Source organism: Aplidium turbinatum, chromosome 16 (assembly GCF_918807975.1).
Source record: "Aplidium turbinatum chromosome 16, kaAplTurb1.1, whole genome shotgun sequence".
NCBI lineage: Eukaryota > Metazoa > Chordata > Ascidiacea > Aplousobranchia > Polyclinidae > Aplidium > Aplidium turbinatum.
The window spans coordinates 2,566,470-2,584,332 of NC_137487.1; the positions used below are offsets into that span (position 1 = coordinate 2,566,470).

The following is a 17,863-nucleotide window of genomic DNA, read 5'->3' on the forward strand; positions in this document are numbered from 1 at the left end:
ATCGGAACAACAATATCGGATTTTTCAATGTTAAAATCAGCCATTTAATGCCAAAATCTCTCTGATAAACTCCCTGAGCTTCCGATCCTCGGATTCCACTGAGTGAGTTTGCAGCGCTTCTCCACTTCTCTGGCTGAATTTTAAATGATTTTTCATTCAAATTCACTATAGGCTATTATTTGTTACGTTTTTGTCTCTATGGCCTCTCTTTATAAACCGATTTCTTACTATGTTGATTAGTTATTTGTTAACTCTGATTTGCAAAATTACCATTCAGTATTCATAATATTGTTGCCCCACGAAAACTTATGGTGTTTATTATGTGATCGGCTTTTTTATGACTTGTTCATTAGGTTAACATTTTGGTGCTCTCTCCTATTGGGTAGGTGCCCCCCCTCCATACTTTTTTCGCTCTGGCGAGAGCACTGAACTATAGGCCTGCTGTATTCTTCTTGCATCTTTTCTCGACGGTCATACATAGCCTATCTACTTCATACTTCATACTTCCTACTGCATGACTAATTTTCTTTAACTTTAAACAGGAACAACTTTTAACTTGCTACGCCCCTAATCTAAGCCTATGCAATAAAATCCCACTCTCCAGAGTCTTGATCTTGAAAAGTGCGGTAAAATGCACGATGCTGCAATCAGAGTTCTCTTTCTGCTGCAATGCTTAATTGAAAGCGGCCTCGTATTGCGACACTTTCACAAACCACTTGCCAATTTCTTTCGCTTCTCTTTAAAGGAAGCTGTGGCGCCTGTGCGCTTACATTTTAATTGTAAAATTCACTCGCGATTGCTGATTGCAGCAAAACAACAAGAGAATTGCTGCATGCATTTCATTGCATTGCAATTTGCAACTCTAAAAATTATTGTGTTGTCAGGGCCGTCGCTACAGGGGGGGGGGGGGGACGTGCCCCTTCCCTTGACAACGACCTTTGCACACACACTTCAGGCACTGAAGAAGAACTGGTATTCAATTTTAGTTTCATTAACTAGGTGGCTAGTAAAAATATTACTTTTCGTGGTCTTTCCACTTGTGTATTGATCCGAAATAAAATTTATCGGCGATTATCGGCGATAATCAAATATTGCCTTTGGCGATAACGATAAACGATAACTGAAAAAATAATTGAGCGATAACGATAGGCGATAAAAATTTATTATCGCCGGTAAATCATCGCCGATAATGCCCATCACTGCTAATAGCCTACTAGAGTAATAGAGTAAAGTTACAAGAGTCTGTTTAATTTTTGAAGTATTTTAAAGTAATTTTGCACACTTGCAGAGACTTTGAACCACCGATGCAGGCCAGTTCACCAAAATTCCCATTGTTGAAATGTTTTGTCTGTGAAATCTTCTTACTAAACCTACTATAGATGCCGCTAAATGAAGGTCAAGCCCAGGGGCGCCGTAAGCGGGGGGGGGGGGACAGGGGGGCGGATGCTTTTAACCTAATCATAATCTTTCATTTTTGCCTCAAAATAATATTCACGGCACTAAATTATGAAACACACTAGATTACATCATTACAACATAGCATGATGCCCTTCTTTGTATACCGGACACTTGTAGGCTATCATTACTCAATAGTAAGCTGATAGATAAGCATTATCGCTATATCTTGTCTTAAAACTTAAAAAAATTGGCCTTTAAGTAAACAAAAGTGCCTTTTTTCATAATTCTGCCCCCCAGTCAAAAATCGTTCCGGTGCCCCTGGTCGAACCAGCGCCCTTTCATCTTGTAAATTATTTGTTTATGAAATCAGACGCTTAACCGACTGAGCAATCGGGGCTTTGTATATTGTATGATACTGCAACCATAGCAAAAAATCAAATTAAATTGGTAGCAGCTTTGATATTGTCTCGGTTTTCCAATCACAATTAACCTGTAAATAACGCTAAACCGATATCCTGCTTGACCGGTGTGGTCGTTCCCGGTATCACAGTTTTCTGGTTGCTTTCGACCTGCACACGAATGAAACTGGCACTTTTGTGTTAAAATCAATGCCAAGAGATATAGGCTAACGCGCCATGGCGTCATAACGCACGCTTTGAGAGTCACTGGTCCACATTACCCAGACCCACACTGTGGCAATCATAAAATGAAATTTGTTTTACTTCAGTTAGTGCCGGCCAATCAGAACTTGAGTGGACCCGACTACGCGGGTGTGTTTCACTTTCGGTTTTGGAGATTTGGAACCTGGGTTGACATCGTAGTGGATGACTACTTGCCTACAATTAATGGAAGGCTGTGTTTCGGAAGATCTGCTGACAAAAACGAGTTCTGGCTTCCTTTGCTGGAAAAGGCATACGCAAAGTAATAGAATCCATAGTAATATGCTACTTGTGTTTCAAAATTTATTTTCTATTACACATTGTTGTATTTCCAGACGTTTAATATAAAATAAACAATAATAATTGTAGCGATAGCCAACCAAGTGAGAAAACCATTTACCTCTTGTTACTTACTGATTCAGTGTATAAAAGCAACGCAATATATAGTAAGAAAGAAACGCAAAACAATCAACTAAGGAACGTGGTACAGAACGCTCAATTGATTACACGCGCAGTGCGGTAGTAATCAATTCCAACGCCTGTACCAGAAAACGCTGAACTGTGATTATGTAGTGACGCTGGTCACGAGTTACATATATTCAACGTAAATAAAATGACGACTATAACACCTCCCCCGATAATTTTTATACACAAAGAAAAATATGAACAAGACACCGAATTAAACAATAACTCTCAAAGTCCGAAACGGGCCGGAGGTCTGCGGCGACGGCTCGACCTTCGTGGGTTGTGTGGCCCGAATCCGGTACAGTCGGTGTGTCGTCCGAATCCGTTCGAGCTGAGGTGGAGACAGCGGAGGAGTCGACTGTTGGTGCAGGAGTTTCTCCCGGCTCCTGGTCCTCCGATGATGCATAGCGAGGTTGCATTTGGTCCATATGGCGCCTCCACGTCGGACCATGTGGCAGCAGACGTACCAGGAAGATTCGGCTACCCTGTCGCTTAATCACCTCGGCTGGAACCCAACGAGGATCCTGGCTCCGTCGTGGAGTGAATGATAGCGCGTAACAGGGATCTCCCGGTTTGAAATGTCGTTTTGAAACTTCAGAGACGTCCGTGTTGTGAGGGTTTTGTCGGGGTACCACTTGAGACGGTGTGGGGAGAAGCGTGTCGATCTTGGTTCGAACCTGACGATTGTTGAGTAATTGGCTTGGAGAGTAGCCACTCGGAGTGGGCGTGCGTCGATATTGCTGTAGGAATTCCAAGACGGCTTGTTTTGGAGGCAGGGAAGATTTGCGAAGTGCTTGCTTGAACGTACGTACGAGGCGCTCCGCCGCTCCATTGGTTTCCGGATGGTAAGGGGCACCTGTGATGTGCACCATACCCCTCTCCTTACAGAAAGTTTGGAATTCTGTGGATTTAAAAGTAGTAGCATTATCGGTAACTATAGTATGGGGATAGCCGAAATGAGCAAAATCTTCTTCTAGCAGGTTGATAGTAGCTGTTGACGATAAGGAAGTAGAAGCATGAATACATGGGTATTTAGAAAAAGCATCAATGCTGAGTAACCAATGGTAACCCATGAATTCTACCGCATAATCTATGTGCAAGCGACTCCACGGTGCTTCTGGAACCGTCCATGATTGGACCTGGGTTTTAGATTGCGGTTGATATTCGCCACAGGTACTGCACTTGTGACAAAGTTCCGCTATGTCTCGATTGATGTTTGGCCAGTAGACGGACGTCCTTGCCAACTGCTTCATTCTCTCAATGCCGAAATGTCCTTCATGAAGCAACTGAAGGACGGAAGGACGAAGTTTGGAAGGGATGACCACTCTGGAACCGTAAAGTAGACATCCGTAACAAGTAGAAAGAGAGTCTGCGTACTTACGGAACGGTTCGACCGGGTCTTGTGGAGAAGACTTAGCCGGCCATCCTTCATGAATGAAACGCATTACCGTGGAAATGATAGGATCTTTAGAAGATTCTTTACGCAGTGAGGCGGCATTTGGGGTCTGGACCTGCAAATCCAAAGCATCGATAGCGCAGACGATATCAAAGTCATCCGCACTTTCCTCTTTATCGAAGACTTTATCTCCTCCTGCTGGTAAGCGACTCAAAGCATCAGCGTTTTGATGATCCTTTGTCTTCCTGTACTCAATAGGGTATGTAAATTGCGACAAAAAGAGTGCCCAACGAGCCAAACGATTTACTGCCAAAGAAGGTGTCGATTTGGTCGGGCCAAAAAGACTAAGCAATGGTTTATGATCTGTGACCAAAATGAATGATCTACCAAAAAGATATTGATAGAATTTCTTTAGCGCAAAAATTATCGACAAAGCCTCTTTCTGAATTTGACTATAGTTTCTCTGAGAGGCTGTTAATACTTTTGAAATGTTTGCTATAGGCCGTTCTGTGCCATCTGGGTAACGGTGAAACAAAGTAGCACCAATGCCCACACTAGAAGCATCACATGCGATACCTACCGGAAGTGACGCATTGAAATGTGTAAGAACCTCATCAGTAGATAGATGATGCTTCAGCTGAGCAAAAGAGTTTTCCTCTTGTTTTCCCCATCTCCAAGGAATGTCCTTTTTCGTGAGATGGTATAGGGGTTCTGCTACAGTAGAAGCGTTCAACGGTAGAAACTTCGAATAAAATTGTAAGGAACCTAAAAACGAACGAAGAGAAGATACGTCAGTGGGGGCAGACATCTCCAGTACGGCGTTTACCTTGGGACCTTTGGAGATGCCCTGCCTGGACAAAATGTGTCCGAGATACTCTACCTGAGGTTGTGCAAACTTACACTTGTCTTTCCTACACCTCAGGCCTTTTGAGTGAAGTCGATCGAGGAGCCGTCTAAGATTCTGAAGATGCTCCTCAGCAGTAGTGCCACTGACAAGAATGTCGTCTAGGTAGACTGCAACCCCTGGAAGGTCGGCTGTAAGGTCGTCCATGATCTTCTGAAAATAACCTGGAGCAGAAGATATGCCAAAAGGTAAAACATTTTGTAAAAGTACGCCACGGTGAGTGCTTAATGCGAGTCGTTTTCGACTGTCAGGACCAAGTCGAATCTGATTGTAGGCATCAGCCAAGTCTATCTTGCTGAAACCGTACCCACCACCCAACTTTTGCATTAAGTCTTCTGGTAAGGGTAACGGGTGACGATGGGTCTCCAGGGAAGGGTTCACCGTGACTGAATAATCGCCACATATGCATAACTTGGCCTTCGCTCCTGAAGAGTTTGAAGGCTTACGGACTGGAACAACCGGTGCGTGCCCCAATCGCAAAACTGAACTGGTGTCCATACACCACGTGCAATGCCCGAATCATAGGCTTGTGCTAAGTCCTCCTTTAGCGCGAAAGGTACAGGCCTAGGTTTGAGAAAAACAGGTTTAGCATCAGACTTAAAATCTATGTCTAGTTTATAATCTCGTAAGCACCCGAGTTCAGGCTTAAAAACATCTTTGAACTCATCACATAAGAGGGAGCATGCTTTCTCCAGACTCTTATCAGGCTTGTCGTATGACTGGATACTCTGTAAAGTAGAATAGTTAGACAGAAGGAATTTATCGATAGAAATTCCTAAAGACGAAATTGCATCACGACCTAGCAAGTTCAGTCCTTTGACTGTCGTGACTACAAAAGGAATATTATCTGACCTTCCCGTGGAAGGACAAGTTACCTGGGCCGTGAAAGAACCCGTGATTGGTACTAGATGCTTGGTAGCAGATTGGAACTGCGACACTGGTGCTTGCAATTGAGGTGCGCCTACCCGAGTCCAGACGTCGTTGGAAAGGAAATTTCCATTTGTAGCAGTGTCCAGTTCTAAGTGTGTGGTTACCGAATTAATGGAGATCGGTACTTCCAACTTTGAATTTCGAGGTTTTCTGCAAGAACTAGAAAGCATGTTAATTTCCTCGATACAATTTACCTTAGAAGGTTTGAACTGTCTAGCTTTCTTTCCACAAACACTCTGTAAGTGTCCCATAATATTGCAGAAATGGCAAGTGGCTTTCTTAAACCTACAGTCATTGGCGTTATGGTTGGAATTACCACAGCGATAGCATTCTTTATTTTTAGAAGAAAAGAAAGTACCTGTAAGTTGCCTAGTTTTTGGAGGTTTGCTGATGGTCCTTACTTTCACAACTGTTACTGGTGGAGTGCCGTAAACAGTTTCTTTGGCCACCTTGGCTGCCTCTTCGGTTTCTGATGCAACCTCCACCGCACGTTTGAAAGTAAGTTCATCAGCTCTGATTTTGAATAACGCCTTAAGCACCGCCTCGTTACCTATTGAACAAATAAAACGAGTACGTAAAGCTTCGTCCAATGGATTTGAAATGGACGAGAAGTCACAGGTGGCAACTGCCTGGCGTATGCGGATGGCTAGTTCTTGAACATTTTGTAGATTGTAGGTGATTGATTGGTGAGAAAAACCTGCGGCATTTTGTCTTGTGCGACTGAATGTGCTGCTACAAAGGTGTTAAACCTCTTCCAATAGTCTGCCCACAGTTCAGTGGTGGCATCGAACGTTACGAACTTAGGTAAAGATACCTGCTGTTGTATTGTTGTTGGTTGTGGTCTTGAAGTTTGGGCTCGCATTTCTCGTAGTTGCTCCATGAGTAGTTTCGTCTGATCTTGGTGACGTTGTTCTTGTTCTTGGTGACGTTGTTCTTGTTCTCGGTGACGTTCTTCTTGTCTGGCAATTTGCTCCTTCGTCTGGCGTTCTTGGTTGGCAATTTGTTGTTGCAGGACTTCGATCAGTTTCTCCATGTTTCTAAAATCCTGTAGAAATTCTGTAAAGATCCTGCCGGCGACGCCAGTTAAATGTCTGTTGTATTTCCAGACGTTTAATATAAAATAAACAATAATAATTGTAGCGATAGCCAACCAAGTGAGAAAACCATTTACCTCTTGTTACTTACTGATTCAGTGTATAAAAGCAACGCAATATATAGTAAGAAAGAAACGCAAAACAATCAACTAAGGAACGTGGTACAGAACGCTCAATTGATTACACGCGCAGTGCGGTAGTAATCAATTCCAACGTCTGTACCAGAAAACGCTGAACTGTGATTATGTAGTGACGCTGGTCACGAGTTACATATATTCAACGTAAATAAAATGACGACTATAACACACATTAAAAACATTAATCTTCCAAGAAAGTTCTTCTCATCTCAAAAATTTTCTCTCTGGCTACGTCACTGATGAAAATGCGCGAGTCATTTGTTACATTGTTGATCGAAAACGTGAAAACAGCAGGAAGTGAATTTGCACAGGTGTTCATAAAAAAGTCAATAAAATAGTTTAATTTTCCGCTTTTAAAGACATCTTTCGGTTTATAGGCTACACAGTGGGGTGGATAAGTGATGTAGGCTACCACCGTACTTTAATTTGTTTCATTGACATAAATTAGGTTCATTTCTAGCACTAGTTGTAGCGTTCAAAACGTTGTAACTAGTGCCAGAAACGATAATTGTCCGGATGAGCACCCTTCAGTACTCAGATAAATTAGGTTTATCAGAGGTGTACTAAATTTAAATCTATAGATTGTTGATCACATTTCAGACTGCATCACTCCTACCAAGCAATTGAAGGCGGATTCACTCAGGATGGTATGGAGGATCTCACAGGAGGGATTGCTGTCACCATACAACTCGGTGATAAAGCACCGAGCCATCTCTTTCGAACTCTTAACAAGTTTGTGATTGTTACATCACCATTGAATTATATCTTGTGCTAAAACAGGCTCACTCTAGTTTGTGTTTTTGTAGGCAACTGTGATCAATGTTTTCTTCTAAATTTCATTTCCGCAGTGCAGACCGTTTATAATTCGCCGCATTTCACATTTTGTGACATAGGAACCAGGCCCGCAACCAGCAAATATTTTCGGGGGGAGCATTAATTTTTATCAAAGAACAAACATTAAAATGATGCATTGTGACATTTTTATGTTAATGTCCACGCCCATTGATAAGGGACAAGAGTGTGTGGCACTACCATGTTACGGTTCAGTGGTCATAACCTATGTCAATCACGTTTTTGTTTAGTACAGCATTAAAGGAAACTAGCCTTTGTAACCTTTTCTCATTTAGCTATGACTACCCAAGGAAGAAAATTACGATAATACAGTAATGTGTTCAGTCGATTACAAATAAAATACAACATTTGTAGGCTACGAACTGCATTGGCACGACTGGAATCATAAATGAATCAATAACATATAATCATATATTATTATTTACATCAACATAAACAAACAGATACATATGAATAAACTCAACACGGTAATTACAAATTACAATCCTGAAACATTTTGTTGGCTCAACAAGTTTTTATGTTTGTAGGCCCAAAGAAGTTGACTTTGCAAATGCAAAATGACATTTTAATTTAGAGCATAATGTCTAACTTTCTACTTGATTTGGCAAGTTTGTTTAACACCAATTCCGCGCTTGGAATTTCAGTACGATGGATTTGCATGAGAGCTAGTCCAGAAAGCCTGTCCTGCCCCATAGTGCTTCTAAGGTAACTTTTCAAGCGTCGTAGACAGCTAAATGTTCTTTCTGCAGAAGCAGTTGTGACTGGAAGTGTAGCCAAAATTATCAAGAGTTTGTAAATGTTTGGATAAAACTCTTTTTGGGATTTTATTGCTGACACCGCATCAATCGCACTTGCTGGCCTGTCACTTTCATGAATTCGTTTCCACTTAATTTTCCACCTGGCAAGTTCATCTATCATGGCTTCGCAGTCAATGTCTCCTTTGTAAAATTGTACTGTATTGTCAATGTCACTAGGCCTATTGTTGAAGCGACATTTCTAGGTACAATGAGTTGAATTTGGGCAGCTGTTTTAAAATGCTCATGAAATCTTCGTATGGCTGTACGTGTACGACGTACGTCTATTCATAGTACATTTCATACTGCATAGAACGCTTAAAAATTTTTCAAAAAATTTTTGGGGGGGCAAATGCCCCCAATGCCCCCCCCCCTGGTTGCGGGCTTGATAGGATCTATATATAGGCTAAAGCTGAAATGCACTTTGCTATAAGTTCCTGCGTTTGGACTTTTAAATTTCCCAAATTATGAAGGTTTCAATAAGGTTGTTATGTGATTTAGTAACCGAGAGCAATGACGTAGCTAATGATGTCATCACGCCGTTCTTAAATGATTTTACAGGGCCAAGATAATGGGATCTAGCTTTCACACACCGACCTATAAGGTCAAATATTCCACCGTTTGTTTATTTTTTCTACCCTAAATTTTTATTACAAAACCTATTTTAATCAACGCTTGGTTTACAATGGCCTCGAAGCTGACCTTGATGGCTCGAAAGTGACCTAAAATACGCGGAAATGAAGGCTCCACCATCAGAGTCCCTTCCCCCAGGAGAAAACGCCCCTGGTTGAAGAGGAAAACCTTGAATCGGCTCTGAACCGGTGGTGGCCGTACTAAATCTGCAATGGTAAAGTGGGGCTACAACACGGGCCTAGCTACATATATATCTGTGACGCCAAGGCCCAAACAGCAGACCATCCGCTTTGTGTGATCCAGCTTTCCACCCAATGTAGCAATCGAGACCTTTTAATGTACAACTCCGTCGCACAAGGATGTGTCAATCTGTGGCGTATTAACTAAATTTAGAAGACTTGATAAAAGAACACCTGGTTTTGTTAGTTTTGTTAGTACTTCAAAGTTGAGCAGATTGTGCCCCTCCATCTCCTGGCTACGTTGCTGTCAAGTAGTGCATAACGTACTAACTGCAACTCAATTGTGTTGCATTCTATTCAGAGCGTTACGTCACAATAGCTTTGTCTGCGGTGGAATCGGTGGAGATTCTGGCAACACTAGAGACAAAAAGACGGGATTGATTAACGCACACGCTTATTCCATTCTGAAGGCATCGAAAGTGAGTAACATAAAGGTTACTAATATCAGATACACAATTAATGGAAGGTTGCTTGAAGGTTAGGAAAATATGTTTGAACGATTAAAGTGGTAATGAGGTTAATATTTTTACTTTACCAAACGACAGTCATTTACAATAAATCCTTGCCGAGAACTGCTGAAATAATATTCGGTTTACAGCTTAGCATAGCCTACCTCTTGTGTGGGCAAACAGAAGAAGGTCGATCATGAATACAAGTTAAAATTTAGAGCATGAATACTTGAATAGGCTACATTTAGGCCAAAGCTAACAAAAAGCGTAGGCCATGGACCAAAACTAAACTTCAACATGTTTGGCCAGATTAAATACGACGGAGGGAAAGTGAATCTAGTCAAAGTCAGAAACCCTTGGGGAAACTATGCAGAGTGGAAAGGGGACTGGTGCGATGGGTGAGTAGTCAACATCATCATCTACCAGCTCATCCATTCCATCACCCACCAGGACAAGAAACAATAACTTAAACTGGATATCAAACCTCAATCGTCTTATAGGCTACTGTGTGATGTGCAGTCTGACCATAGAAAGAGCTCAACACCTGCTCTCCTGGGCCAAATCGAAACGGGCTTTTGCCTGAGGATTGGTTTCTTTTATGTCGAGTTTTCTTTCTCCATCCTATTATTATTATGACTGCTCATTCACATCAATATTGGAACTGGCAAATTCAATCCACAACACTTTTCATTAGGCTGTCATTCATTATTAGATGTGTGCTTCCCTCTGTTTTGTTTTATTTTTTTCTATTTGTTTTTTGGGTTTTGTGGCCGTGCTAACTACTGATATATAGCCTACTACATAATTTTTCATTCAGGCACGTTTTAAACCTTTCAAGGTTTTGCCACCTTTTCCCGTTCATTAACGTGCTGGTATAGGTCTATATCGATTTTTGTAGTTAGTAGTACCTTTTTCGTCCCGGACGCGTTAATGATGAAAAATAGATTGATTGATTGATGATAGTCTATTATAATAGGATTTACTTACTTCCACGCAATTATTCTGTGGATTCCGACCACATTCAATACTAAGTCATTGGTGGGCTTTTCATAAACATCGTGTTCCTGAACAACACAATAAGATAGTGCAGGATGCTATACGTGAACCAGATATGTAACTTGGGAGCTACTGTCAATTTTTTACAAAACTTTAAAATATCCCCCTGTGTTTATCAATAGACAATACCGTTATTACACTATTTATAGAATGGGAACCATGGGAACCATTCAAATGGGAACCATTCAAATCGTGACTTGTATAAGCCATCCTTTAATGCTGCAAACGCTGATAATGTCTTTTTTGTGGTTGGTAAAAACTGACCTGCTGGCACAAATCCAGAAATGAAAGAATCACCTTGAACGAGTTGGTTATAGCCTTGCCATCAGAAAGACCGTGTATCTAAGAACTAATCATAGCGACAGTGATTCGATTTATACCAATAACAAGACCTCCAAATTCCCGCAATGAGACATTTCGATAATTATCTCTTTCCAACTACCACTGCTTATAGCAACCTGAAAAGCGAAAGCAATTCCCGAATGACAGCAACCTGGATAACATTGTGTCAATTGACCAGTAAAGTTGACTTCCTTATTTAGCATTCTGGCTTCCCGAGTTAAAGCACTGCAGCCTAGTATTTGCGCTGTGTGGTCAGTAATCTCATACTTCATGCGATTATGTTGTCATAGATCAAAGAAGTGGGAAGCAGTGGATAGTTGGACTAAACAAAAACTGGGTTACACCAACAAAGACGATGGAGAGTGGTGGATGGCCTTTGACGACTTTATTCGTTACTTCAGCGACGTCACAATCTGTTCTATCGGGCCAGATTTTGACGAGGACGGTGCTCCGGTTGGAGACAGGTGATTCTTTGCGATTTAACCCTATCTTAATACGACACGGGGTTTTATGAGGACGCCCCACTCTATTAGTGAAACATTTCACAGAAGGAAATATGCTAGAAATGTGAAATTTCTTGACTTTTAGTTTTTATTATTTGCGAATTTTCTACACCTAAACTGGTCATTTTTCTACCTTCCTGCCCTTCACAATAAGCATTTCGTCTCAGGTGACTAGACATTTTCGTGCAATGTTAGTTATATATATGTTAATGTTAGTGCAATATAAATGGTAGTGCAATTACTTTGAAGTGTAGAAACGTTTAAAAATACCTTATATTAATGAGCAAATGTAATTTTTTTGTTTAGTTTAGTTATAATTCAAAAATTTCAATATTGAAGCTATTTTCGGGAAATTAGAATAGAAACCGACTTTCTGAAGTTTTTTCTTCTCAAACACTTTATTTCAAAAAATTTGTTGAGTAAAAATTTAATTTCTATACGCACAATACACATGGCTATTACCTTGTTAAATATTTTGGTTCTGTGATTTTCATAGCTCCCGTTATTAGCGATTAATTAGCACGGGGCTAAGATAGCCCGTGACGTGCTTTCCGCGTACGAAAACAGCTCGTATTAAGATAGGGTTATGGTCGAAACTTCAGCGAATAGGTATCATAAAGTGTAGTTAAAACTTGAACATATTTTGCAAGTCAAAGAACTGCTGAAATTTACTCCATTGGTAAAATTGTGTCCAACATGTTTCTCCAATGAAAAAAATTTATATTTTTCTGCCATACAATATGATGTTCCAATTTTTGTTTTCGACATAACCTATGGTAGTCTATTGTATTGTCATGCAGCTCAATCATCTTCCAAGGTCTGGTATCTAGCAATAACAACATGTGATGTAATGTAAGCAACAATTAGTTTACATTTCCTGTTTCTGCAACCAGAGTTTCCAGGTAATCCTGGAGGAACTCGAAGAGTGTTAGTTTGAAATTCGGACATTTTAGAACAAATAATGAAAATAAATGCTTTATTTATTGTCCAAAACTTCACTAATATCACAGGAAATTGAACTATTTCATAAAAACAAATGTCCGAATGACTTGTTAGCCGTCGGACACAGTATATGAAATTAGGTCAATCAATCGTTTTTTGTCCGAATTTTAGGGCACCTGGCAACCGTATCTGTAACCTATACTCGGTAGGCACTTTAACGTATTCCACTGCACCAAAGCAGTAACGCAATCATGCGTGACATAGTCTACGATTCCTAGCGAATCAGCTGATTGCAGTCATGTGACTCAGCAAGTGATATTGTTAGCGTTCTTTTCGAAAGTTTTTTGATATAAACTAGACTAAGTGAACGAATTGCCGTCACTATAGCGTAGCGTAGTCACCATAGTGGATCAGAGTTTGGGCTTTGGGAGATATAGTCATTTCGATTGCTTGGGTTCGATTTCCACCTCCGGTCTTTACTTATTTTTCTTCTGTAACTGAAGTGACTGCAAAAAGAATCTTTGGCTGCAATCAGGTGGTTGGTTTCAAACATCAGTGATGTCACATGTCACGCATGATTGCGTTACTGTTTTGGTGCAGTGGAATACGTTAAAGCACCTACCTTTATAGGCTATACTCACCTGTTACATAGTTTAATATTTTATATTGAACATAATTAAATTGAAGAAGATGCAAACCTCTTAGATTTGTATTGGTAAAATATTTCAGATGGTATGTATCGTACATTCATGGAGACTGGGTCTTTGATAACGCAGGGGGGAGTAGGAATAATGTGGTTTCTTACATCACAAACCCTCAGTACTATCTGGAACTGAAAGAGCCAGGTTAGTAATAGAAGCTTGTCCAAAACAGAAAAAGTTCAATCAATCAATCAATGGTTTATTTGTTAGTAACAGGAACATAGTAGGCCTACATGTTTGAAATATGCAAGTAATATACACAATGTAAAAGTTACAAAAGTTCTCATACCGACAGGGAGACAACGAGACGACCATACGGTCTACTACAGGGTGCGGCAGAAAAACCTACCACATTTCAAACTAGGAAAAAGAAACAAATTTATAAGCAATCAAAACATTTATTGTCTCATCTCAAAGTCGAAAGGTTACCATTTGATGTATTTCGCTCATTTCGCTAAAAAGCCTCAATGCCGAGGCGTGCTTGCAAGCTGAACGACTGGGAGATTGCAAAATTGACTCTTTTACAGCAAGGATGTTTGTTGGAGTGCGAACACTTCGAGGCCTTCCAGGTGGCTTTCGCTTTAGTGCTAAACCCGTAGGCTACCTATGAAATTTTTGACCCAGAGTCTTAAAATTAAATTTCTTAGCGTTCGAGTCACAGATTCCCCATTTCTAATGAAATCTTCCACAATAAATGCACAGTGTTCACTGTTCTCCAGTCCAGGCCATTTTACATACAGATACAAAATTTTAAAAATTTGCACAAAACATTATTTACTTATAAAAACTAAAACCTGAAACACAAATGGTAATTCCTTTTCTGCAAAATTTTAATTCAACCTCTTGTCAGACTGCTACAGCTTTGGTACAGTAACAATTTGAAATGTGGTAGGTTTTTCTGCCGCACCCTGCAGTAACTTGCCACCCTACGGAAAAGACGATTTTGCCATTTAAAATACAAGAGAAAAAAACAAAACGTTAAAACGTTTCAACATTTTCGCACAAAAAAACATATTTAAGATAACGTAGGCTAGGCCTAAACACAAAGTTCCAAGAAGCAAGCAGAGATTAATCAGTTTTCCAACTGAACACCCAGCCAGCAAGCCCATATGGGCCCCATATACTATTTTAATGGGCTTGTGGGCATGTGGGTTCTATGTGGGTTTTTGTGTTTTTGCCATATGTGCCCAATATGGGCTTTCTTGCAGAATGTGTTGCTAAATGACAAGGTGGAATATAAAACTTCCAATCTTCAAATGCGTGATCATATAAATGCATTTTATTAAATTTAGCCACATAAAATTATTGATCATGGGCTAAGCATGAAGTATTGATGGGCTTCCCACTTTGTTTATAGGCAGACCATGGGCTGCCCACTTTGTTTATGGGCAGACCATGGGCTGCCCACATTTTTTATGGGCAGAACATGGGCTGCCCACATTTTTTAAGGGCAGACCATGGGCTGCCCACATTATTTATGGGCAGACCATGGGCTGCCCATATTTTTCATGGGCAGGCCATGGGCTGCCCACATTTTTTATGGGCAGACCATGGACTGCCCACATTTTTTATGGGCAGATCATGGGCTACCCACACAGTGATTCAAAGGTTTGTGGGCAACCCATACTAATATGATATACACCTCGATCAGCATTTCTCTAGACTTTGAGATTTTTTAGTTGTCTCAAACGACTTTTATTGATCTTTTAAACAAACACAAAATGAAATTGAACAAGCAAAATTACTGGGGGCACCTTGCTATGCATTGCGCAAAGCTCACTGCTTGCTGTTGGAGCACTTTGGCAAGGTTTGCAGTAGTACTATTTTTGGTGCTTACGTACCACAAATAGGAAAATATCACATGAAGCTATATACCTTCATGGCCACTCCAGTGTAAACGGTGTGCACTGTCTGCAGTAAGTGACGCTCTTGGCTTATAGTCCAGTCAAATTAACCAAAAAAACTGGAAAACCCGGAAAAAAATAGTACAAAGCTAAAATTTTGCCACAAGCATCAGTGCATGGTCTGAAACAAAATATCAAAAATCCGCAAAAATCCACCTTGGGCAAAAAAAATTATGGGATTTTTGAAAAAACAAAATTTATAAAAAAATTATCAAAAATAACTGAATGGAAATATAGGCAAGTGATATATGAAATTGAAGCTAATGATGAGGCAAATACAATAAGGATAAATTTAGGTCAAAATGAAGTTATTTCAACGAGGTATGGTCCTTTCAACATAAAAAGCCTATACATTAAAACAGGGGTTACCAAACTTTCTCTGAGGGCCGGATTGCTACGAGATTAACGACTGCGGGCCGGATGCAAATTGCGAAAAGATATACAAGTAGCCTACTGTATGTAGAATCTCCATTGACTTGAATTGAACACAATAAATAACAAAGTCAGCGGTGGAATAGCAAAGTTGTGATAAAAATCGAAAGGTTGCTGGAAAAGTTATCCCCTGCTGCGATACACTACAGGGCATCGTGCTCTTGAAAAAACATTACATCTTTCCAAATTTGGCCTAGGCTGTCCCCATTTGTGGTGGCCTAATGATAAACAGCAACGTCAGTCCTTTACAAAAAATCTGGTAACTTTTTCCCTTAACAGTAGTGCTGCTGTTATTTCCGCAGCACGTGGCGGGCCAGATGAAATCAGTTTGCGGGCCGGTTCGGGCCCGCGGGCCGTAGTTTGGTGATCCCTGCATTAAACTAATAGGACAGCAAATATTTTCGTCTTACACATTAAAGATATCAAATATATTTCTGTGTATCTTAACAGGAGTAGTAGTGTTTTCGCATTCTTCTGATTCAAGTGAAAGAGGCTCAATATTTTTACACATTCCTGTACAAAAGGTACAGGCTGAAACACACTTCAGTCCATTCCTCTTGCAGGAACATGCTGCATTGCACCCTTTCTTGCATTTACACCTAATAATGTTCAACAACTCTGGAGGTGCTGGTTCCATGTCCGTCATGATAGGAAAGTATTTTCCACATACAATCTTCCATCCCCAGTTTTCAGGATTGATGACCGTAGCAGGGATAGGATGCTTCCATTGCAAGACCTGTAGATGCACCCGCTGTGCATGATACTTGGCAGCACATTCTGTTGGCGGTAACTTCTCTGGACGAACACCAACAATTGAAGAAGCGACTGCAGACATGTAGCGATTGTATCGTAGCTCACAGAGTTTCTCGTCCTTACCACCATACATTAAGACAAACAACTTCTGACCTGCAGTTGAAATTTCTTCTACGTTAGCGTTTGTTGAATAGAAAAGCTGGCTTATTGATCTGATCTCCTCTTTACTTTTTAGATGTTTCAGGAGTGCCACTTTTCCATGTCCAAATGTAGCCGAGGTGGTGTCACAACCACTCCATGCATGCAGAAATAAGATGTTTTTTACTATTTGTTGACCTATGCTTTCCGCAATGTCAGGAATTCGGAACATCTGCAAACCAACTTTCGACTTTTTTGTTGCGTGTGAGAAAAAATATATGTCATGTAGTATATCCTGCCCATCCCAGTGGTGAATGAGCAATACAAGAATGTCAGTGTCATCTGAAACAACCACTGTGTTATGTCCGGCAGTACAGAGTGTTAATCCTTGTTTCGCTATCATGGTGTCTGCATCATTGTCACTTTGGTACACATCATAACCATGTTGTTCCAGACCTTTCATCAACATTGCTATGAACTGAGTCTTGTTTGAGTCATTTTTTAGAAAAGCCTGCTGGTTATCTGGAACGATGAGATGTTCTGCAATCTTTGTGTAAGCAGCTGTTTGTCCACCTTCTCTACGGATGTGCTCGTGATCCTTCGTTGAAGCTGCGTATCCATCAAAGACAACAGTAGAACCACCTCCATAATTATTTTTCATATATCCCACATACTCACTTACAACTTCCTTGTATGAAGAAGCTGCTTTCCAATAGACACGATGCAATAATGCGCCGCCCTCCATCTATAACAAATTTGGCATCTGTTAACTCGGAAGCTCTACTGGTGGCACACCTTCTTTTAGAACGGAGGCAAGTGATGATTTCTTTCCTTTTCTCATCATGTCATCCTTGAACAGAGAAGTTGGTATAGGAGCTATCTCATAACAAAAAGGGACTTAATAATGTCACTCCTTTCAACTTGAATCAACAATCTGGAAAACAGCAGCATCGGATCTATGTGTATGGTGTCATGTGTATGTGTATGGTGCAATTTTTGTTCCTTTTCGAAGATTCTCCAGAGTCCTTACTTGGTCAGCTCGCTTAAAGGACATTTCCGTGTAAGACTTGTTGTCCATTTTCTTCTGCATCATGATTCCAACCTCTTCCACAATGTCGCAATTAATGCCGTCTTTCTCATCT

The 17,863-nt window shown here is 40.5% G+C and overlaps 1 protein-coding gene across 1 annotated transcript in view; it reads left to right on the forward strand.

Annotated features, from left to right (window-relative positions):
* LOC145785476 (calpain-A-like) overlaps nucleotides 1-17,863 on the forward strand; it is a 39,146-nt gene that overhangs the window by 8,386 nt on the left and 12,897 nt on the right. The window contains exons 4-9 of the mRNA XM_082597124.1: nucleotides 2,126-2,319; nucleotides 7,584-7,715; nucleotides 9,803-9,920; nucleotides 10,260-10,348; nucleotides 11,639-11,812; nucleotides 13,523-13,638. Coding sequence (XP_082453250.1) covers nucleotides 2,126-2,319; nucleotides 7,584-7,715; nucleotides 9,803-9,920; nucleotides 10,260-10,348; nucleotides 11,639-11,812; nucleotides 13,523-13,638 — 823 coding nt within the window. The remainder of the gene's footprint in view (nucleotides 1-2,125; nucleotides 2,320-7,583; nucleotides 7,716-9,802; nucleotides 9,921-10,259; nucleotides 10,349-11,638; nucleotides 11,813-13,522; nucleotides 13,639-17,863) is intronic.